Source organism: Podarcis bocagei, assembly GCF_964188305.1.
Source record: "Podarcis bocagei genome assembly, chromosome: 8".
Lineage (NCBI taxonomy): Eukaryota > Metazoa > Chordata > Lepidosauria > Squamata > Lacertidae > Podarcis > Podarcis bocagei.
This window is the reverse complement of record NC_138133.1, coordinates 38,686,021-38,710,072: the sequence shown is the minus strand read 5'-3', so window position 1 is coordinate 38,710,072 and position 24,052 is coordinate 38,686,021. Positions and strand designations below refer to the sequence as shown.

Genomic DNA, 24,052 nt, shown 5'->3' with positions numbered 1-24,052 from the left:
CTGTCACAAGAGACTAGGGCCCTGCGGGACTTGACATCTTTCCGCAGGGCCTGCAAGACAGAGCTGTTCCACCAGGCCTTTGGCCAGGGCACAGCCTGACTCCCTCCTTCGGCAATCTTCGCGGAGCTCTGGCCCGATGGTTGCCAGTGGTTTGTTTTGAATTAATTTTATAATGAATGATTTTAGAGTGTTGTGTTGTACTGTTGTACTGTTTTATTGTTGTTAGCCGCCCTGAGCCCGGCTTCGGCTGGGGAGGACGGGATATAAATAAATTATTATTATTATTATTATTATTATTATTATTATTATTATTATTATTATTAGGAAAAGAGAGAGAGAGAGCTGCACACTATGCACCAAGTGTAATCTACACCATGACCCTTGTTCCATTTGCTCCCGAATACTTGCCCCTTTGAGAGTAGTTTTGTTCCTTTTCACAAAATGGGGCTAGAAAAGGAGATGCCTGATTCATTATGGGTTCAAGGAAATTGTCCAAAAACCACCATACCCATTTCAGTTCAGTACTATTTTCTTATTTGGCATCTGTTAACTTAAGCACACATACCAAAAGGTTTCTTTCTCAAGGATCTAATGATAAAACAAATTTCAATTGCAGCGCAACAGTTTCAATATATGGCATTTCCCATTTACTTCTGAAAAGCTAGCGGGTAGTCATCGTGTGAAAAAAAAAGGTGATTAAACTGCAGTTGATGTGGCACATTATTGATCTAGCTCGCACTTTATCTTTCCCTTCATTCAGAAAAAGATTCCCATGGAGCAGTGAGATCAAAGGAGCTTTGATGCCACTGCTCACGTTCAGTTGCACCGCATAACCCAGTTACCGGAGTTTTACGACTACAGAGCACCCAGTCAAGGCTCCAAAAGTTCCTGAATAATTGACGGAGATGAGCTTTCACAGCACGTGGTTGTGCAAGCACACCAGCTCTCTCAGCTACAGCAAGCAAGCGTTCACATGTCTTTCGGCAGTGTGTGTATGTATGTGAGAAGCTGTTGCTACCCAGGGACACACACCTTTCCATTCTCCATCTACTAGACAAACATGAGGCGTTATCACAGTTCAAGATCCCATTCCAGCAAGGAGGACATGGAGCAAGGACAGTGAAAGATATGTCCTAGGACGAGGAGGGTCCTGGAGGACCACATTCAGCTATCAGGCCTGAGATTCCTCACCCTTGTCTTTCATGATTAAACTGCCATTGCTCTCTTTCTAGCTGAATTTGCTCTGGTAACTGAAACCAACAGCTGCTAATCACGTATTTTTAAACCTCAGTTTTGACCAGAATTGGTGAGCTTTGAACTAGGGTTGTGCTCCAGATTCAGCCACAGCCCCAATCCTGAAATGAATTTGACTAATTCGAGCAGAACTGGGCTTTGGTCGAGTCAAGTCAAAACAGTCCTGGATTGGGTTGCCCGGAACAATCTGGGCCTACCAGCTCCACCCTCCCAAACCATTTCAGGTCTGGATTTGTGTCAGGTATGCAGAAAAATCTTGAGACTACTGTTCTTCAGAGTTTCTAGCTTCCCAAGTATCCCCCAAAACTTAACACTGGTGTCAGAAAGGTGTACAGATTCTGATGTGGCTATGAATTAGGCTAAAGGAGGTTTAAAAGGATTGTGTGTTGGAGGAGGGTTGGCCTAAATGCTTTACTAAAAGACACAAAAAACCCAGAAACATGATGTCAAAAGGAGAGAGAAAAATAATGGGGAAGGAAAAGAAAGCAAGGGTTCAAACAGCTGCTCCTTAACTGGCCAGTAAGATGGTACCACGCTGGTCTCCCCCCTGACCCCCTTCCTGGGAGGCAAGGGTTGGAGCCTCCCAGAGGAACTTGGTCTTCTTGCTTCTGGCTAAGGCCAGATGATGTTTCCTTTTGACTCTGTAGGCCCAGGGTGACTGGCAGAAGGAAGCCAAACCTGGAAACGACTGCTGCTTCTCAACTGCAGCAGAGAAGTGGTCTGTCGGAGCCACAACACTTGTCATATGGATATCTCTTGCATGTTACCTTCCAGATGTTTTGGAATATAGCTCCCATTAGCTGCAGTCAGCATGACCACTGGTCAGGTCTAATGGGAGTTGTAATCCAAAACACCTAGAGGTCACCAGGTTGGGGAATGGCTCATTAGGAGTAAAGTAGTATTCAAGGAGAGAAGCCGGGAGATTAAAAGGGGGAAATGTTTTTTCCACTTCGCCCTGCCCCCTTCTGCAACCCACCCCCACATACATGTACAACTATACAAAATGCAAAATGCTGTGGGTTTGCATTTTAACACTCCCACCAACACCTTTTCTTTTTGACAGTGAGTTGTACGTAACTCTCTTACTCAATTCTAATTGTTTTCCCTTAAGCAAAAACACATTTTTCTCAAAAAAAGAAAAAGAAAACAAAAAGAAGCAGCACCTTTCATGGGGTTCACTGAATCAATAAAATGGAAGATTATTAAGGATGCAACCCTACAACTCACTGACTTGGAAAAAACCCTCCACTCAACTCAACAGCCTTTACTTCAGAGTTGATCTGTATTTTTAAAGCACATTTAGGGTGTAAACCTGTGCCTTTCAATAATTAAAACATGTGCTGCATCCTACCCATACACTTCAAGAGAATGGAATAGAAAAGAAATATGTATGCCACCAACCTGAATTTTTGTGTAGTCCATATGAAAAGGCTGAGGAAGAGGTGCTTTCATTTCCAAGATACATCTCTCTATTAAGCTGGAATTTACTAGACTACCATGAAACAAAGACAACTGTGTTAAGGACACAGGCATAAACTTAACATTGTGACACAATGTGGAACTGTAGCCTAGAATATAATACCCTTCATATGCTTTTGGACATCAACTCCCATCATCCTGTGCCCAGCATGGCCAATGACAAGGGGTGATGAAATATGTAGGCTTTAACATCTGGAGGGCACCACATTGGCTACCCCTGGTCTAGACTGTTGGCATGTCTGAAGAATGTGTGAGACAACAGATACTTCAAAGACAGTAATTCCCACCCTCAAAACATTGCCCTCACTCATATGTTACCTGGGTTCCTTGCCTTGCAAAAGCCTAGTGTACCTCCTTCCCTCCACTATAGAAAGGACAATGTAAGTTGGTTCTCCATGTTAGCATGACAGGAAATTGCAAAGAAAAGCAATTTCTGTCCCTCCAGAAACAAACAAAAATTTGGGGTGGGGTGGAGAAGATAGGACAAGTCACACAAACAGGATGTCTAAGTCAGGGATGGAATACTGCAGCCCTCCAGATGATGCAGGGCTGCAACTTGCAGGAGCCACAGCTAACATGGCCATTTATGATGGATGAGGGGACTTGTCCACGGGTTTCATACTCCGGCTTGAAGTGATTCAATGTTCATCTGGAGGCTGCAGTTCACATTATGCCATCTGCCGGAGGGAGGACAGCACAGCACTTCTACCCACTAGTGAAAGTCTTAGGTAAGACATGACTGGGAGCTAAAATAGCCCAAAATGACAGAATTTAGACTTTTTCTCTTTCCAGAAAAACGCAGATGGAAGTAGGGAAAGTGGTGTGGGTTTTTGATCAGGAGCGTGAGGCAGGAAGAGACAATTACCGTATTTTTTGCACCATAACACTCACTTTTTTCCTCCTAGAAAGTAAGGGGAAATGTCTGTGCATGTTATGGAGGGAATGCCTACGGGTGGCGGGGGGATCTGCTGCAGAGGATCCATGGTTCCCCTTCCTTCCCTCCTCCGTGGCTCGCTTTGAAACAGCAAAGCGGGAGAAGAGCCGCTGAGTGGGGAGGAGAGAGGGACAGAGAGCCTGCTTGCTTTAAAGGAGCAAAGCGGGAGAGGAGAGGAGCCGCTTACACGAGTGTAAGCGGCTCCTGTCCAGTTGGCTCCTTTAAAGCAAGCAGGCTCTCTGTCCCTCTCTCCTCCCCACCCGCTAAATAGCAGCAACGTTTTTTCAAGCAGGCTCTCTGTCCCTCTCTCCTCCCCACTCCTCTTATAAGAGCCTTCTCCTCTTATACCCCTCTTCTGCATTATTAACAGCATCCTTCTCCACCCACCCCACGCGTGTTCCTTGTCCCTTGAGTGCTTTTCTTTCTCTCCCCACTTAAAACGTGGTTACAAAGCACGGATCCACATGCATTGGGCTACCCCAAACTCACCGTCAGATCACATGTCTGTGGCCACAGCATGAACCACAAAAATCATATATCCACTGTTTCGTTTAGAATAATTTTTTTCTTGTTTTCCTCCTCTAAAAACTATATGCGTGTTATGGTTGGGAGCGTGTTATAGAGCGAAAAATACGGTAAATCAGTCCAAGCCCCACACTGATGTCCCAAACAAAACTGGTACCCTGCCTTCATCAAAGCTCGTGCTCATTCCCCAACCCAGTTAACCCTTCCTTAACCCGCGGGAATCTGGTAGTCTCCCATAAAAGTTTGTTTCAGTGATGCTTTGAAAGGTTCAGCCTGCCATCTTGATTCAAAATGGCATCCAGTTGTGTCCAAACAGACGAAAGCCTGTATGTGTACCTGAGGAAATGTCCACATACATAGTGAACATTCTAGAAGATGTGGTAGGTTTAGCAGCAGCCGCCTATTTAAAAGTCTAATTTAAGCTAGGATCCTAATGATTCCACCTCTCATAGTCCTCACTCAAACGATGTTGACTCTCAAAAGGCTGTCCTACGCTTATTACAGAGAAGGGAAGTGCAATACACTGCAGTCAGCTGTGGGATGTTGTTTCCTTGGAGACAAACTGTAAGTTGCTACAATTCAGCCAGGATGATAAAAATAGCAATACTCCTAGAATAAAGGCTTTAGGTCTTCTCACAAGTCTGTGCTCAGTGGTAGATTTGAACTGGGGACTTCAGAGCTATTAGCTCTTGGCATCTGTCACTATGTTATTAGCAGACTAAGCAACTAAGGTTTCTCTTGTCCCTCTTGAATAATGATGCTAATAGGGTATAAATAAATCACAAGCACATTTACCATACAACGCTTGTTTCACTGCCTATAAACACCTTAAGGATTTATACCAATGTATCTGCCAGTGCTTCCAAAGTACACTCTTTTGCAAGTGTTCCAGTTAGCATGACTTGTCTATGCTTGTAGCATGCAATCCGAGGACTTCATCGTCCACCATAATAAAAAGACAAGTTACCACTTTGCTCAAAAGTCCAAGTAAAGTAAAAGTAGCTGAACTATAAAGAGATTTCAAATCTGCTCTACTTTCTGCAAAATGCTGTGGTTCTCCTGGTTCGATTTTAAAAGGATAACTTTGAATTCTCAGAATACTCAGCGGCTCGATCAATATCTGTAACAAAGGCTTTGGGTAGCGCTTGTCCCATTCAGTCTCTCGTCTGTGACCTCAATAGCTATTGATCTCTTACCTACTGAGAGCAGTTAGTGTCTGTGCTTGCTGAAGAGCAACGCCGGTGTCTTTGGGAGTGACAATCAGCAGGTTGTCCAGCAAGGCGCACACTGCTGACAGAAGAGGGGGGGTGACCACCGCACACTGATTGGGTCTGATGGTAGACTGCGGGGAGTCATGCGGACTTGAAGACACTGTCGTTGTTGTTTCACTCTGACCTACAACACACAATTTAGAGAAAGAACAAAACAAGCAGGTAGTGTTGCTACTTGGAAATGGATTTACATAAAACAAGGCGGTATATTTCTCATTGGACACGAGTTGAGGAGCCGAGCAGGAGAAAAGGCAGAGCTCAGTGGCAGAGCATCTGCCTCGCATGCAGAAGGTCCGAGATTCAATCCTCTGCATGTCTAGGAAGGGCTGAGAGAGAACCCTGCCTGAAAACCCTGGAGAGCTGCTGCCAGTCAGTGCACACAGTACTGAGCTAGATGACTCAGTGGGTTTGACTTGGTATAAGGCAGCTTCCTATATTCCCATCAGTTTCGTCTGAAATCATAGAAATGAAAATTATAGAACTGTAGAGTTGGAAGGGACCCTGAGGATCATCAAGTCCAACCCCCTGCAGTGCAAGAATATGCAGCTGTCCCATATGGGGATCAAACCTGCAACCTTGGCATCATCAGCACTATGCTCTAACCAACATCATATGTGAAACGTCACACAAGACCTGCTGATGTGCTACTGAACTGAATGCCTCTCCTTTGGGATAAATATGAGCAGTCCAGGTTAGAGGCCACAGGAGTGGAGAGGACAGGGTTCCTAGAGATGGGTGGGACGCAATACAGTTTATAGCAGAGGTTCCCAATTTAAGGTCTTCAAGCTTCATTCAGGTGGTCCGCAGCATGTCCGCATCAAATAGTCACAGTGGTTTTAAACTGTATTTTTATTGCTTCCTTTATTTCTTACATTGTATTTTATTGCATTGCAATTTGAATTCTATGGCATGCAAATTGCCGTACAATAAAATACAATATGTAAGAAACAGAAAAAGCAATAAAAATACAATTAAAAATCATATAGCGTCTAGCACAGCACAATTGCTATAGACAGAAAAAATGTTAAGTGGTCCACCAAGGCCTTCAGCAATTTTTAAGTGGTCCATGGGGGGGCAGGGAAATTGGGGAATCACTCGGTTTAGAGCTCTTCAAAATTAAACTGTGCAATATTGAGATATTTGAAGGAAGACCTGTGCATTCAGCTATTACCTTATCATCCTCTCCACAGCTTGAACACTGTGAGACTTGCAAAAGTGAGCAACAACATGGGGCTGAGTGGAGGTTACTGTTAGGTAAAAGATAAAGGCAAAGGATCCCTGGACGGTTCAGTCCAGTCAAAGGCGACTACGGGGTTGCGGCGCTCATCTCACTTTCAGACCAAGGGAGCCGGTGTTTGTCCACAAACAGCTATCCGGGTCATGTGGCCAGCATGACTAAACCACTTCTGGCGCAACGGAACACCGTGACGGAAACCAGAGTGCATGGAAATGCCATTTACCTTCCTGCCACAGCGGTACCTATTTATCTACTTGCACTGGCATGCTATAGAACTGCTAGGTTGGCAGGAGCTGGGACAGGGCAACAGGAGCTCACCCATCATGGCGATTGGAAACGCCGACCTTCTGATCGGCAAGCCCAAGAGGCTCAGTGGTTCAGACCACATTACCACCCATGTCCCTGTTAAGTTACTGTTAGGAGCGGGTTGGTAGGAAAGAGCCCCTGGCATGCATCAGGACCATGGTTAGTGATTTGTTTCAAATGAATCATTTTCATTACATCTGCTTACCTTGCGCCATGAGCCGATTAAGTGGCACATCACAAATTCTAGCTATAGGTGGAGAGGTGGGCAGCTGCAGTTCCACAGCACAGCCTGGAGATGGCAATGAGGAAATGATCTAGGAAGTAGAACCAATAATTACATTGCCTCCTGTTAACAAATATATATATATATATATATATATATATATATATATATATATATATATATATATATATATATGCTTTCGTAGATTTTCACGGGTACAGGAATGTAGGTTTTGGTGTCTTCGGGTGTCTTCCCGTGTAAGAGTTGGGGTGTCTAGGCGACGTTTCGACGAGGTCTCACTCGTCATCTTCAGGCTGGTGCTTTCGGCTTCTTGTTACTAGAACAGAGCAGGATCTCAGTGTTTGAGTTCCTATAAATACTGTTGAGGGGGTGTGGTGTATAGCCTCCAACGTTCTGGGCAGAGAGGAAGTTCCTAGGTTAATGTGCCTTTTCTTCTTTTGTTCATTAATTACTTGAGGGATATCTTGAGTGATTACTTGAGTGATATTCTGAGTACCACTTAGGAGGGTCATTAGGTGTGGATTAGTTGCTAAAGCTTTCGTGTCTTGACCTCTTGACCTTGTAAAGAGTTTTTCTGAGAAGATGGCTGTACTGCACTTAGTTGTGCTCTAGCTTGGCTTCGTGTATAGGGGCGAGCTGTGGTTTTGTGCCCTGTGCCAGCCAGATCTGTGTAGGGATTGCAGGGGGGTGCAGCATCCGGAGGTGCCACTATGGTTTGGCTACTGGATGGTGTCTGTAATTTATCTGTGGAGAGGGTCTGGGTTTGGGTCTGGTGTGGTTGATTGGAGATGGCGTTCTGTGTGCCTCTGGTTCTGGTGTCGGTTTTTGTGGGGAGGGCTAATTTCCAGATGTCTGGCAGGCGGGACGTGTCGTCACGCTTGTTCATGTTGTGAGGGTGTTTCTCTATCTCGATGGCTTCCATGATTATTCTCTTGTGGTGATGTTCCATGTTAAAGAGCAATTTGGAATCTGCAAAATTAATTTCGTGTCCTGTTTCTTTCATGTGTTGGTAAAGAGAGGAAGTTTTTTCTTCTTTTTTGACGGCATTCTTGTGTTCTGCGATACGTGCATTTATTCGTCTGTTTGTTTGTCCAATGTACGTGGCTGGGCAGACTTTGCAGGGTATTTCATAGACCCCTTGGTTTTCTAACTGGATTTTATCTTTTGGGTTTCTGAGGATATTGGCTATTTTTTGGTTGGTGCAAAAGGCTGTTTTGATATTGTGTTTATGGAGGATTTTGCTAATTTTATCTGTAGTGCCCTTGATATAAGGAAGGAGGGCCATGCCATTGTTTTCTTCTGTGTCTTGGTTTTTGGGGGGTGTTTCTTTTTGGATTAGCTTCGTAACCCTGTTTTGCTGGTATCCGTTGGCGATTAACACATTTGAGAGATTCTGTAACTCAGTTGTCAAGTGGTCTTTGTCAGCCAGGCGTTTGGTTCTGGAGATGAGAGTCTTGGCTACGGAGTTTATTTGTGCAGGGTGGTGGTGTGATTGTGCATGTAAGTAGCGGTTGGTGTGTGTTTTTTTCCGGTAGATAGTGTGTCCTAGGGAGCCATCAGGTTTTTTGTAGATTAGGACGTCAAGGAAGGGAAGTTGGTTGTTGGCTTCTATTTCCATAGTGAATTGTATTTTGGGGTGTAGGCTGTTGAGATGTGTGAGGAAGCTATCTAGTTTTTCCTTCCCGTGTGGCCAAATTACAAAGGTGTCGTCAACATATCTGAGCCAAAGTTTGGGTTTGTGTTCTGACTTGTCTAAAGCATTGGTTTCAAAGTGTTCCATGTACAGATTTGCGATGACCGGTGAGAGGGGTGATCCCATAGGTGCTCCTTCTATCTGTTTGTATCTTTGTCCATTGTGGATGAAGTACGTGTTGGTTAGGCAGTGGTTGGTCAGGTCCAGGATGTATTCGGGGGGATTGTATTTGTTTTGAATGGCTGTCAAGGCTTCATTAATGGGCACTTGTGTGAAGAGAGATACAACATCGAAGCTCACAAGTAGGTCATCGGGATGTAGGTTTTGCTTCTTTATTGTTTCTATGAACTGGAAGGAGTTTGTAACGTGTGAAGCGATAGATTCTGCATAGGGCTGAAGTTGCTTAGCGAGAAATTTAGCGAGATTTTGTAGAGGTGAGCCTATGGAGCTGACTATTGGTCTGAGTGGTGTTCCTTCTTTGTGTATCTTGGGGAGACCGTAGAGTTTGGGGCATCTGGATGATTTTTCTCTGGGGATGATTCTTAGCTGGATTTCTTCACTGATAGGAGAGGCTTTTATTTTGGATTTGGTGGTTTTTTCCAGATAGGTGGTGGGATCTGTTTTTATAGGTTGGTAGGTAGGGTCTTGGAGTAGATTTGATAGTTTTGCTTGGTAGTCCGATGTGTTCATCACAACAGTGGCATTACCTTTGTCTGCTGGGAGAATGATTATGTTGTTGTCTTTCCTCAGGTTGGTGAGTGCTTTCTGTTCTTCTTTGTGTAAATTGCTTCTGGGTGGTTTGCTGGAGCAGAGGATGTTGGTGACTTCAAGTCTGATTTTATTGGCTTCATCTGGGTTGATTTTGGTTAGGCTAGCTTCGACTCCGCATATGATGTTTTCCGTGGGGATGCGTCTCGGGGCGACTGCAAAGTTGAAACCTTTGGAGAGTACTTTGGTTTCAGTTGAGGTGAGGATCCTGTCTGATATGTTATGTACTGTTTGTTTCATGGGTTGTTGTGGAGGGTGGCTGGGCTTCTGGCGTTTCTCTAGTTTGTGGAGTTTGTTGGTGTGTATGTCTGTCTTATGTGAGGACTCTGTTTCAGCTCTCCAAACGGCTAGTTGTTTGCATTTGTCCCAGAGTGCAGGGTGGATTTTGTTACAGAGTTTGAGGTGAAGAGTGAGCAGATCTTTGTTGGTTTGGTTTAGTAGGTATCTTTTCTTATGTAGTTCGTTTCTGATTAGGGATAGTTCAGTTCGTTTCAGGATCCTTTCGGTAGCTGGGGTTTTAGAGTGGAATTTAAGTTGGAGGCATGTGGGAATTAAGTTGTTGTCTCGGCAGTTGCGTAGGAACAAGAGATCACATAAGATGGTGGCTCTTCGGATTTCTAGTTTCTCGTAGGTTCTTGTCAGCTGGAAGGTTTCCTCCCCGTAGAGGTGAGATATTTGCTTTCGTAGATTTTCACGGGTACAGGAATGTAGGTTTTGGTGTCTTCGGGTGTCTTCCCGTGTAAGAGTTGGGGTGTCTAGGCGACGTTTCGACGAGGTCTCACTCGTCATCTTCAGGCTGGTGCTTTCGGCTTCTTGTTACTAGAACAGAGCAGGATCTCAGTGTTTGAGTTCCTATAAATACTGTTGAGGGGGTGTGGTGTATAGCCTCCAACGTTCTGGGCAGAGAGGAAGTTCCTAGGTTAATGTGCCTTTTCTTCTTTTGTTCATTAATTACTTGAGGGATATCTTGAGTGATTACTTGAGTGATATTCTGAGTACCACTTAGGAGGGTCATTAGGTGTGGATTAGTTGCTAAAGCTTTCGTGTCTTGACCTCTTGACCTTGTAAAGAGTTTTTCTGAGAAGATGGCTGTACTGCACTTAGTTGTGCTCTGGCTTGGCTTCGTGTATAGGGGCGAGCTGTGGTTTTGTGCCCTGTGCCAGCCAGATCTGTGTAGGGATTGCAGGGGGGTGCAGCATCCGGAGGTGCCACTATGGTTTGGCTACTGGATGGTGTCTGTAATTTATCTGTGGAGAGGGTCTGGGTTTGGGTCTGGTGTGGTTGATTGGAGATGGCGTTCTGTGTGCCTCTGGTTCTGGTGTCGGTTTTTGTGGGGAGGGCTAATTTCCAGATGTCTGGCAGGCGGGACGTGTCGTCACGCTTGTTCATGTTGTGAGGGTGTTTCTCTATCTCGATGGCTTCCATGATTATTCTCTTGTGGTGATGTTCCATGTTAAAGAGCAATTTGGAATCTGCAAAATTAATTTCGTGTCCTGTTTCTTTCATGTGTTGGTAAAGAGAGGAAGTTTTTTCTTCTTTTTTGACGGCATTCTTGTGTTCTGCGATACGTGCATTTATTCGTCTGTTTGTTTGTCCAATGTACGTGGCTGGGCAGACTTTGCAGGGTATTTCATAGACCCCTTGGTTTTCTAACTGGATTTTATCTTTTGGGTTTCTGAGGATATTGGCTATTTTTTGGTTGGTGCAAAAGGCTGTTTTGATATTGTGTTTATGGAGGATTTTGCTAATTTTATCTGTGGTGCCCTTGATATAAGGAAGGAGGGCCATGCCATTGTTTTCTTCTGTGTCTTGGTTTTTTGGGGGTGTTTCTTTTTGGATTAGCTTCGTAACCCTGTTTTGCTGGTATCCGTTGGCGATTAACACATTTGAGAGATTCTGTAACTCAGTTGTCAAGTGGTCTTTGTCAGCCAGGCGTTTGGTTCTGGAGATGAGAGTCTTGGCTACGGAGTTTATTTGTGCAGGGTGGTGGTGTGATTGTGCATGTAAGTAGCGGTTGGTGTGTGTTTTTTTCCGGTAGATAGTGTGTCCTAGGGAGCCATCAGGTTTTTTGTAGATTAGCGAGTGATTAGATTAGTTGGTGAGTGAGAAAGCACTCACCAACCTGAGGAAAGACAACAACATAATCATTCTCCCAGCAGACAAAGGTAATGCCACTGTTGTGATGAACACATCGGACTACCAAGCAAAACTATCAAATCTACTCCAAGACCCTACCTACCAACCTATAAAAACAGATCCCACCACCTATCTGGAAAAAACCACCAAATCCAAAATAAAAGCCTCTCCTATCAGTGAAGAAATCCAGCTAAGAATCATCCCCAGAGAAAAATCATCCAGATGCCCCAAACTCTACGGTCTCCCCAAGATACACAAAGAAGGAACACCACTCAGACCAATAGTCAGCTCCATAGGCTCACCTCTACAAAATCTCGCTAAATTTCTCGCTAAGCAACTTCAGCCCTATGCAGAATCTATCGCTTCACACGTTACAAACTCCTTCCAGTTCATAGAAACAATAAAGAAGCAAAACCTACATCCCGATGACCTACTTGTGAGCTTCGATGTTGTATCTCTCTTCACACAAGTGCCCATTAATGAAGCCTTGACAGCCATTCAAAACAAATACAATCCCCCCGAATACATCCTGGACCTGACCAACCACTGCCTAACCAACACGTACTTCATCCACAATGGACAAAGATACAAACAGATAGAAGGAGCACCTATGGGATCACCCCTCTCACCGGTCATCGCAAATCTGTACATGGAACACTTTGAAACCAATGCTTTAGACAAGTCAGAACACAAACCCAAACTTTGGCTCAGATATGTTGACGACACCTTTGTAATTTGGCCACACGGGAAGGAAAAACTAGATAGCTTCCTCACACATCTCAACAGCCTACACCCCAAAATACAATTCACTATGGAAATAGAAGCCAACAACCAACTTCCCTTCCTTGACGTCCTAATCTACAAAAAACCTGATGGCTCCCTAGGACACACTATCTACCGGAAAAAAACACACACCAACCGCTACTTACATGCACAATCACACCACCACCCTGCACAAATAAACTCCGTAGCCAAGACTCTCATCTCCAGAACCAAACGCCTGGCTGACGAAGACCACTTGACAACTGAGTTACAGAATCTCTCAAATGTGTTAATCGCCAACGGATACCAGCAAAACAGGGTTACGAAGCTAATCCAAAAAGAAACACCCCCAAAAAACCAAGACACAGAAGAAAACAATGGCATGGCCCTCCTTCCTTATATCAAGGGCACCACAGATAAAATTAGCAAAATCCTCCATAAACACAATATCAAAACAGCCTTTTGCACCAACCAAAAAATAGCCAATATCCTCAGAAACCCAAAAGATAAAATCCAGTTAGAAAACCAAGGGGTCTATGAAATACCCTGCAAAGTCTGCCCAGCCACGTACATTGGACAAACAAACAGACGAATAAATGCACGTATCGCAGAACACAAGAATGCCGTCAAAAAAGAAGAAAAAACTTCCTCTCTTTACCAACACATGAAAGAAACAGGACACGAAATTAATTTTGCAGATTCCAAATTGCTCTTTAACATGGAACATCACCACAAGAGAATAATCATGGAAGCCATCGAGATAGAGAAACACCCTCACAACATGAACAAGCGTGACGACACGTCCCGCCTGCCAGACATCTGGAAATTAGCCCTCCCCACAAAAACCGACACCAGAACCAGAGGCACACAGAACGCCATCTCCAATCAACCACACCAGACCCAAACCCAGACCCTCTCCACAGATAAATTACAGATACCATCCAGTAGCCAAACCATAGTGGCACCTCCGGATGCTGCACCCCCCTGCAATTCCTACACAGATCTGGCTGGCACAGGGCACAAAACCACAGCTCGCCCCTATACACGAAGCCAAGCCAGAGCACAACTAAGTGCAGTACAGCCATCTTCTCAGAAAAACTCTTCTCAGAAAAACTCAGAAAAACTCTTCACAAGCTCAAGAGGTCAAGACACGAAAGCTTTAGCAACTAATCCACACCTAATGACCCTCCTAAGTGGTACTCAGAATATCACTCAAGAAATCACTCAAGATATCCCTCAAGTAATTAATGAACAAAAGAAGAAAAGGCACAATAACCTGGGAACTTCCTCTCTGCCCAGAACGTTGGAGGCTATACACCACACCCCCTCCACAGTATTTATAGGAACTCAAACACTGAGATCCTGCTCTGTTCTAGTAACAAGAAGCCGAAAGCACCAGCCTGAAGATGACGAGTGAGACCTCGTCGAAACGTCGCCTAGACACCCCAACTCTTACACGGGAAGATACCCGAAAACACCAAAACCTGCATATATATATATATATATATATATATATAATCTGTCCAACTCTGATTCTATGAATATATATATATATATTTTCATAGAATCAGAGTTGGACAGGACCATGAGGGTCATATACTACAACCTCCTGCAATGCAGGAATCTCTTGCCCAACATGGGGATCATACTCACAACCCTGAGGTTGAGAGTCGCATGCTTCTACTAATGGGCAACTTTCATTTGCTGGAATCCAAAGAGCACCATGTGTGAACAGAAAGAATTAATGCGGGGGGGAGGGGGAGGGAAGAACAAACCCAATTGTGTTCACTGATCTCCGAAATGCAGCCTAAATTTAAAGCAATTACCTCTATCACTTCAATGGTTAGGTATATAAAAATAGCTGGCTCTGCCCAGCATCAGCTTGCGCTGTTAGTAATTTACATAATTAAAAACAGAAGGATGGGATATAATAAACTAGATTTTTCAGGGATTTTTAGTGAAAAGGACTTACTCCCAGAAAACATCACAGAGTTACAGAGTTCTTTATTCCTAAATTGTGCTACTTGGATGTTTTGGATTTTTAGAGTTCAAGGGAAACAAGGTCTTAAGATACATAAAAAATCAATAATAATTTCAGCTACTTATAAAAATAAGTCTTGTTAGCTTCTTGCACCAGCTAAGCCTTTTCCAATAATGGCTTGCCAGTGGGATGGAGGCTGAACATAGAAATTTTCCAGTATCTAAACCAGAACACTCACAATACACATGCAAATTCTTCGCACCACTGGTGAATAAGAATTGCCTCCAGGCGAGCAGGTGAAAATGGTTTTTTTTTGGGGGGGGGGCTCTTGATATGTCATATATGACACAGCAGCCTGTCTATGGAAGATAAAGCTATTTGTGGACATTTTTATTTATTTATTTTTTACAAGACAGCAACACAGTTAACACATTTCTATTTAGAAAACCCAACTCAAAGGGAGCTGTTAAACCCTCCAGCTTGCTTACAGTACTGGATCTCTTAACAGGTCTCTCTCTGTGTGCTGAGTTTTCCTTGCTGCTGCTCAGCTGCTTCCTGTAGCTGCTGCTGCCGCTCTCTCACCCTGAACAGAGGAGCCCAGTCCAGCCCCACAGAAAAGCAGAGAAGGAAGGTTGTAGGGAGAGGGGGCCTAGCTGCACCCAGACCACCCACTGGCCCATCTTTTGGCCCACCCCACCTACTTTCTGTTTTATTAATTGTTCCCAGCCAAGCACACAAAGCTGCGGTTGTGTAAGTGAAACAAGCGGCAGAAACGTGTTACCTGGAAAATGGGACCTCTGTTTTTCCAACAATCCAATTAAACAGTATTGAGCTCCCCTTACAGTGGTAACTTGTCATTTTAGAACTCACCACAGTGTCAGAGGTTGACTGCGAACTTGGAGATTGACTTTGAGTAGATACAACTCTCCAGAGAGAAAGTGAATCGTCAAAATCTGGAGGGGGTGGGGAAGAAGAGAGAAAAAGGCAGCCTTTTAAAACACCTTGTATCAGTGGTTCTCAAAGGGTGTGATGCACCACACTGGTGTAGCAGGAGAGGATGGCAAGTGTGGCAAGGACAATCAAGGAAACATTTAAATATTTCAGTGTAGTATAGTATCTATCTGTCTATCTATATCTATCTATATATACATACAGAATATAGAAGGCTATATTTTCAAAATCAAGCACTGCTACGAGTTGGTTTTTTTGTTTGTTTTCCGAAGAATTTCTTATCAATTAAAAAATCAAAACGGCACAAGCAAATTTTTTTATTCTGAAAGTGTGGCCCAGAGAAAGAAGTTCAAGAACCACTAAATTATATGCTCACCTCTTGCTTTGCTGGTGAATCCATTAGCAAAGAAAAATGACACTAATCCCTTTGTTTTTTTAAGAACAAAAGGGAAGAATCTCTCAAACATTCCACAAACTGCAAAACACAGGTATTTTGCTGTAGAACAGGGTAGACAGAAGCCATTAGACAACATAGAGCTATGCTTCGGGGGTGGGTGAATACATATAGCATAAATCTATGTTGAAACTACATTGATTAGAGTGATTTTGCAAATTCTCTGTTCCATTTATTAATCAATATGACTAAAAAGTGTGACAAGTAAGCTGATGGGTTCCAGTTTGATCTTATGAAGTGATCAGGTTCTGGAGCCACAGGAAAGAACTAATCAATCAGTAACTGAGAACTTTCGAGTTCTTCTTCCCACTGCTTGCCTCCGCCAAGCTGCAATAAACTGTCCTGATTTTTGTTCACATCCAATTTTTGTGTTATGTTTCACAGCCATAAGGGCTAGAAATAGGCTTCCACATTTTTTGCTCACCATGGCAACTGTGCCCTCGACCAGCCTTCTTTTCAGCCTTAAAGCTTTAGAAAATGAGCAGAGATTATTCTGGTCGTTGCACAACGAACCCTGCTTCCTCGCCAGCTCCGAGAGGAAGAAAGGTTGGAAGTGGTATCTGGAGCCCCTCGGCCACAGAATGGCCACTCTGGCAACTCTTCACCCACTTCCTAGTAAGAAAGACGGTAGGGAGTTCCTTGGGCAGTGATGCTAAAGTACCTGAAATTCCCTGGCTGCAAATCTGTCAGATCAGGTCCAAGCAATGCCAATTTTGTGGCTTGGCTAGCCAAAAATGGCTGACCCGTAGCTATAAAAACTTGTTGCTTGTTTTTGACAACAGAAATAAAATAAAATAAAATAATAAAATAAAATAAAAATTGACTGCAAGGCATTCCACATTGGAATTCAATATTTTTCCTTCTAACTCCTGGGGATGGGGGGAATTGAAAGGGGGAAATAAATTTCAAGGAAGAACTGCTTTCTAATCTAGCTTCTTCCTCTCAGCTTTCCCCAATGCTTCAAAATCTTAAGTGCTGAAGCTCAACCGTGAATCAGGCATCATGAATCCTCACATAAATTCATCCTATGGGCCTTATTAAGGAATCAACACCCCCACTATTCTTTACAAGCACACGTCCCTGATATATTGATTTAGGCAACAGCTCACTACTTCCCATCCCACCACAGTGGAAAGCAAGCTGTTTTTCAAACTGAGCAAAGCAGCAAAGCCAGAAGGCTCACACTGCTGTTGCCCCACGTGACATAGCAAGAAAACCAGGGTCACCACCAAGTGGGCCCTCCACAGGGAGTTGCAGCCAGTCTGGTTCTCTGAAGAGCGTATCTGTAGGATACATATGTTTCCAAGCACACACTTCGCTGCATTAGCATTTTCTATGTTTCAGCACATGGACTTCAAAAGTGTGCCTATGAAGCAGACTTCATTCCCTATGGAGTGTTAGCAACGCTTTCTATGATCTGGAAGTAGCCTGTTTCGCTATCCCCAATATGGAATTATTCACAGGGCATCACTAAGACAACCGCTTAGAAACAGAAAAGTGAAATGCTTGCACATAGTCATAACAACCCACGTACTGCCTTTTTCAAATTCTCGCCATTGTACTGGAGATTCATCCTTCTTGATGTTCTAATTAGATTTCTGTTTTCTTTTTACATTTCTCCTACAGCCCATTATTTATCCTTCACGAAGGAAGGAATGGGCTATCTCTAATATGCTTCTTCCACCTCTGACTATGAACACATTTAAAAACCTCATAATTGCTTCTCGGATACTGAACCAGATGATGTGGTATTATATTTTCAAGAGACTGGCTGACTATTTTAACTTTGAGACACAAAAGGATAATACTTTTAGAAGACTCGCACAGAACGAAACAAAAAATCACAAGGCGAAAATGTATTGAGAACACATAGAACCGCAACCGAAATTTAAACCAAATGAATTCTTTGAAGTGTCACTTACCATTTATGCTACTCTTTTCGGCTGCCTGGCTGCCTCCCAAGGAACAATGCAGATCAAATGTATATCGACCTAAGTAGCACTGTTTCACCATCTCATTCAAATGCTCGTAGAAGCGACAATGATATAACAGAGCCTGCAAGGCGGTTTTTCCAGTGAGAGATAGACCAGATTCTTCATCATGCACACAAGGTCCCTGGCGCAAGGGGGTAACATATATAAAAATATATAGTCATTAAAAAGACCCTCATAGCATTGATTCCCAACCAATGAGAATGAACACCTCTTCCGTCAGAGCGGGAAATAGTAAGGGTTAATGCCATGAATCACTGAAAATGAAGGAAAGCATATCCACAGAATTCATCTCTGAGAATCTCAGCTTCATTTTAAACAACAAAATTGCTGCCAACTTATGCCAGGAGAATTGGGACTCGGAGAAGCTGCTGAACAGGGTTTCAACTGGTCAGAGGTAGGACATTCCTTGTCGTTCTTACTCATGAAAGATTTGAACATAATACTAACGTCTGGGGGAAATCACGCAAATCCTGCTAATTTATACAGTTTGCATAATTCTCTCCCGACACTCCTACCCTCACACCTGATTGTTTGTGGGGCTGAACACAGTGCAGGGTAAGAAAGAACTTCAATACTTGTTTGAGATGAAATGCAATCAGAATAAAAAATAAGTTTTATAACTCTGTGAAGTTCTTTTTAAGTAAACTTACATTACAAGATGGGAATCTACATGCAGAAGATGTCAGTAATGTGCATTCATTGACTCAAGCATGACAACTACCTACTCAGGGAATTCTGCTGACTTCTAAGCGTGATGACATTGAGTCAAAGTTTTTATATTCGGCCCCATTGATGCCAATTTACAATTTCTATGCCAAGCATTTCACAGCCACAGGGGTGTGCTAAAACCCACTGGAGTCAGTCACACCTTATAATCTGTGTGTGCAGTGACTTCAGTCACCTTGAAAGTACATAACATCTTGTGATCTGATGACTTGGGATTACATGTGCTGATTTATTGACTGCAGAAAGGATTTCAATTTCAAAAGCAGGGAAGCTAAGAATCTACTGAACTGTGATAACAGAAAAAAATAACTGCTGGGATGGTAAAGCAGTGAACATTTTAATCTCCTTATCTTGTGTACTATTTGGTATACCACTAAATAACACCATATAAAGTTCCCTTCCCTTTCTGCAACATTCTCCATGGAGATAAGTGTAGTCTAAACTGGCTTAAGCAGAGAACTATAATATATCAACCTTTTTATTTTTAGCCAAATCACTGCATAGTTATCAATGTTAATCAACATATTTAAATAAATACTGAAAAACTGAGGGGAGGATAAATTATATCAGATTTCATAATCTCTCTTACAGACAAATAATTTGTTTCTTGTAAAATCATCCTAAATACAGGTACACATTTGTTTTACAATTACGGCATTTGTATCAACACTTGTTCCAGACCAACAGCTCCAATGAAAAATTGTATATGTTCAATCTGTGATAAGATTTAAATCACTGGATTTACTAAAATCTATTCATGTTTTTAAACTGTGATTTCCCATGGAAGTCTTGAGCCAAGTGGCCATAGATTATAAATCAATATAAGGAAATCTATTCCTATTCACACCACAGAGTGCCAGAGCGGTTTACTACTAAATCAAGAGTATAATAATATTATTGCTTATGCCAATTGTATCTGTAAAAACTTATCAGTAAAACATTAACCTGAATTACAATCATCCAGGTGCTAAAAAGGGCCAGTTTACAGGAATGGCTGGGGGGGGGGGTATGCCAAGCATAATGTAGCACCATCTATCCCTGAAAGACTAGTCAAGAATATATCAGCATCTTTTGAGATGTTTCCCACAATAAATTACTTATCAGAACACATATATGGTAATTCCATTGAAATAACTTGCTTAAAATTGAATGAGTATAATTATGGGTAGTTTAGTTCTAAACCTTAGTGCGTGTAATCTCATCTCGGCTACTTCAAAACTGTCCAATTATCTTTTAATCTCCTTTACAGGAATGTAAGGGAGCAACCCTGAATATATTCTGTTATTAAAATGAAGAAGAAGAAAAAACAGGAGCTCCTTTTGAACTACCCCTTTCTAAGACACTTCTGGTATATTTGAAAATCCTTTGAAATGCATGAATGGCAACTGGGGAAAATAGATGTGCCTGGATATAGAAGCTCTAAACTTTACACAGAAATACTCTCCCTACTCCTGACCACCCATGACAAACAGTGTTCACTGAGTATACAGTGGTACCTCTGGTTACATACTTAATTCATTCCGGAGGTCCGTTCTTAACCTGAAACTGTTCTTAACCTGAAGCACCACTTTAGATAATGGGGCCTCCTGCTGCCGCCGCACCTTCAGGGCACGATTTCTGTTCTCATCCTGAAGCAAAGTTCTTAACCCGAGGTACTATTTCTGGGTTAGCAGAGTGTGTAACCTGAAGCGTATGTAACCAGAAGCGTCTGTAACCCGAGGTACCACATAGAGGTTGTACACTGATTGTAGGGATCATCCCCACGAAAGAGAGCAAAGTAGCATTAGAGAAGGAATCCAACAGAGACTCTGCAATGCATCTGATCCTGCCAATGTCTTCCAACTTCCCAGCAGCTTGGATCCCAAGATAAGTGAACATAAAGTCCACGGAAGGAGTTTTCCATCCTCTTCTCCTCCCTGCAGCTCCTGACATATCAGAGGGGCCTTCTGGACAAAGTGGAGTGCAGGGAGCTGCTGGCATGAAAGAAGAGTAATCCAACATCAGGTAGGGGAACCTTCCAGGCACTTTCTCCATATTCACTTATCTTAGGATACAAGCCACTGAACACGTGAACTTTTCTGTGCAATCAAGTTAATTGGTTATATTAGACAAGCTACAACGCTATAAATAGAATGTATATTAAAATATATTATTTATATTATTCAGATGTCACCTAATATAAAAAAGTCTCTAGGCAACCTACAAACAGAATAAAATTACAGTTAAAAACAGCAATAATTAATGCACTAACAAAAAATAGAATTACATCAAGAATAGCAAATGGCAAAAACATCAGCAGTCTTAGGCCAGGATAACTCATTACACTCCATCAAATGCCTGAGAAGGTCTTAACCTGCTGTCAAAAATATGCTTAAAGTCAGCTCTGGACCATAAAAAAAGCCCCGAAACTCATTAACTGCATGAATTATTTGCTCCCGGAAAACTCACTTTTGTCGATGATGGTTCTTCCTTTTTCTGCAATTGGAACTCCATTAAAGAAAAACCTATGTCAGTTCAATAGTATCCCATGGAGGTATTTAATATAGGTTTTCAGAACTATACTGATCTTTCAATGTTAAAATAATATCTATCTTCACTCTGCCAGAACAAGTAGGTTCTAGAGATACAATTCACATAATTATGGATCTACTGTACAAGACGGAGAGTGGTCTGCTTGTTGCAAGAAACTCCCAGGGAAATAGGTTCTAAATAACTCCTGCCAAGTTTATCCTCCTGCTTTGGCTAAGCCACACAACAGTATCTAGGCCACAGAGAAGTGTTTGAACTTAGCCATTTTAAGGCTAGGGCTTGATATCTCCTGCTCGCAGGAGGATTGTTTTACATTTATTTTAAAGCACCAAGTGGGGATGAAATGAAACCCAAAGATGTCCGTCTTTTACTCTTGCAAAGCTGTGAAAAGTGTTATTGGTGCCTGCACAAGTGCTGGTAGACCACACTGCCAGTGGCTATTTCCTTTCTGCTCATGGTTATTTGAATCCAATACATTTTTTAAAAAATGATCAAAAGGATACATTTAGTATTGAAACAGTTCTTTTTAAAAGCATTCACAAAATGTTTAAAAGGTATTTCACAAACCTATTAAAAACGCCTTAAGATGCAGCTTCAAAAGAACTGACAAGCTCAAATAGGCAGTTTACCAATTTTTTTCTGTACTAATCCATGCTGGCATCGTTCCCTCCTACAAACAGGAATTTCATTTCCCAAACTAATCTTTCTGGGTCCCTGGAGCTGCTATATAGGGATGCTTTAAAGTCAATTATTCCAAAAGCTCTTTAGTACATGGAGTACCTGTAAATTCCTGCTTCCCTTTGCTACCACTACCTTTAAGGGGAGCATTGCCAGGAGAGACAACTGCTGGCCATCAGCCCATGTGAGGAAGTCCCGCCCCAGGGAGACCAAAAATAGGGTGTTCTATTTCCGACTGTGTCCCATTCTTCCCATAGCCGTTGCTGAAGATGCTGGTGAGGCAGCAACAATAGCAAGAGGGCTGAGGAGCTGGCTGAGACCTCCTCCCCCAAGATGCCCACAAGAGTTAATGCCCACCGTGGCAAGGGCTGGGAATAGCTGGCGCCATCTGCTCAGACTCACAGGGGTCAACAAACTTTTTCAGCAGGGGGCCGGTCCACTGTCCCTCAGACCTTGTGAGGGGCCGGGCTATATTTTGAAAATAAAATGAACGAATTCCTATGCCCCACAAATAACCCAGAGACACATTTTAAATAAAAGCACACATTCTACTCATGTAAAAACACGCTGATTCCCGGACCGTCTGCAGGCCAGATTTAGAAGGCGATTGGGCCAGATCCGGCTCCTGGGCCTTAGTTTGCCTACCCATGGCTCAGAGCAACAACATCTGGTGATCTAAGAAAAGGGCTTCAAACAATTCCTCTTCCATTGTACCTCCCATTTTCTGCCTCTGACTTTGAGGGAGGCAGAGGCAGGAGCCACATGGCACCATCATTTGATCCCACAATGGCACCTAGTATTTTGCAGTCAGCTTTAAAGAGGACACTTGTTTCTCTCATCTCAGGAATTCTCTCAGACAAGCAGGACAGCAATATTCCAGAAACATTTTTTTCCAATGTTTGCATGCACCTTATTGGTTCAGGGTAATTGTGAGGGCAGTATCATCAACCCACACATCAGACTTTGCTGTTGTGAACATCTCTTAAAACCATCATAGTTGAAAAACAAATACTGTAAAATAAAATGCATCAACAAATTACATCCATCATCTCTCAAAACATAAGTCACACACTTTGATCCCATTATGGTAATGGGGAAAAAGATTAAATACATCCCTCATATTAAAAGCAAGTGAAATTGGCAGTGTTCTTTAACTAGCTGAAGCCCTAGGTTAAATTGCAAGTCCACTCTGTAAGGCTAGAATAATTTGAGAACGATGATATTTTGGTTTTGTCCAGTAGAGAAAGAATGTTGGTGGAAGAATTGTTTTGCTTGTCCCAATCTTTACTGAAAACAGGGTAAGAATGTTCATTATTTTCACTTCTAAAGTACATCTAAAGCAGCTTGTACCCTTTTCTTTCCTCTAACAAGGTTATAAAATATTGGACGCAATTATATTGATGAGCAATGGAAACACATCAAGTCAACTAGTCACCTGCCAAATAGAGTCTTTAACCTCTTCAGTGGGCAGTGGAATCACCAGAAGATTCTGAAGAATAAATGCAGCCTGCAAAAGAAAAATCAAACATCAACAGTGCCACCTGGCTGCAGCTAAATAATTGAAGACAAGAAGGCTGTTTCAGATATACACTATTATCATCAAAAGTAATGTTCAGGCCACTTCCACCTTCTATTTTAAGGAATTCAGAAGCTATTTGGATTTTGATTACTCAGTGAGTCATTTTTAAAAAAATCAAATGTTATGCTGTCTTGTCAAGTTGAGGGAGGGGGAAGTGCCATTTTATTTTTAGGATAAATTTTCACTGAGGACAAAGCATGAATAGCTGAAACATCCATTACACAGAAAATACACAACTGCATGTACTTGACTTATTTTTAGTATAATTTTCTTTAATTACTAAGGTTTTCTGAAAATTGATTTCTGTGTATTACTTTCTTTTCTATCATGTCTAACCTTGTTTGTTTACATAGTGCAGAAACAGTAGGCTTCCACTGTGTTGGGAAAATTATGAGAATTCATGTTTGTTCCTCTACGTTTCAGTGAGGATGTCTGCTTTGAATCACAAAATAAAGAAGTGTGACCAATAGCTGAAGAGCTTCTTTAATGAAATTTAAAAAATAAAACGCCGAAACATTCAGCATAATAAATTCTACCTGACGTATATAAAA

General features: G+C 42.4%; 1 protein-coding gene across 3 annotated transcripts in view; it reads right to left on the bottom strand.

Moving 5' to 3' along the window:
• Positions 1-24,052, bottom strand: part of RTTN (rotatin) — a 107,789-nt gene that overhangs the window by 39,210 nt on the left and 44,527 nt on the right. For all 3 annotated transcript variants that reach the window (XM_081205516.1, XM_081205517.1, XM_081205515.1), the window contains exons 32-37: positions 23,358-23,429; positions 17,918-18,110; positions 15,461-15,543; positions 7,212-7,320; positions 5,389-5,587; positions 2,656-2,746 (exon numbers count right to left, since the gene is read on the bottom strand). In XM_081205516.1, the coding sequence (XP_081061642.1) occupies positions 2,656-2,746; positions 5,389-5,587; positions 7,212-7,320; positions 15,461-15,543; positions 17,918-18,110; positions 23,358-23,429 (747 nt within the window). The remainder of the gene's footprint in view (positions 1-2,655; positions 2,747-5,388; positions 5,588-7,211; positions 7,321-15,460; positions 15,544-17,917; positions 18,111-23,357; positions 23,430-24,052) is intronic.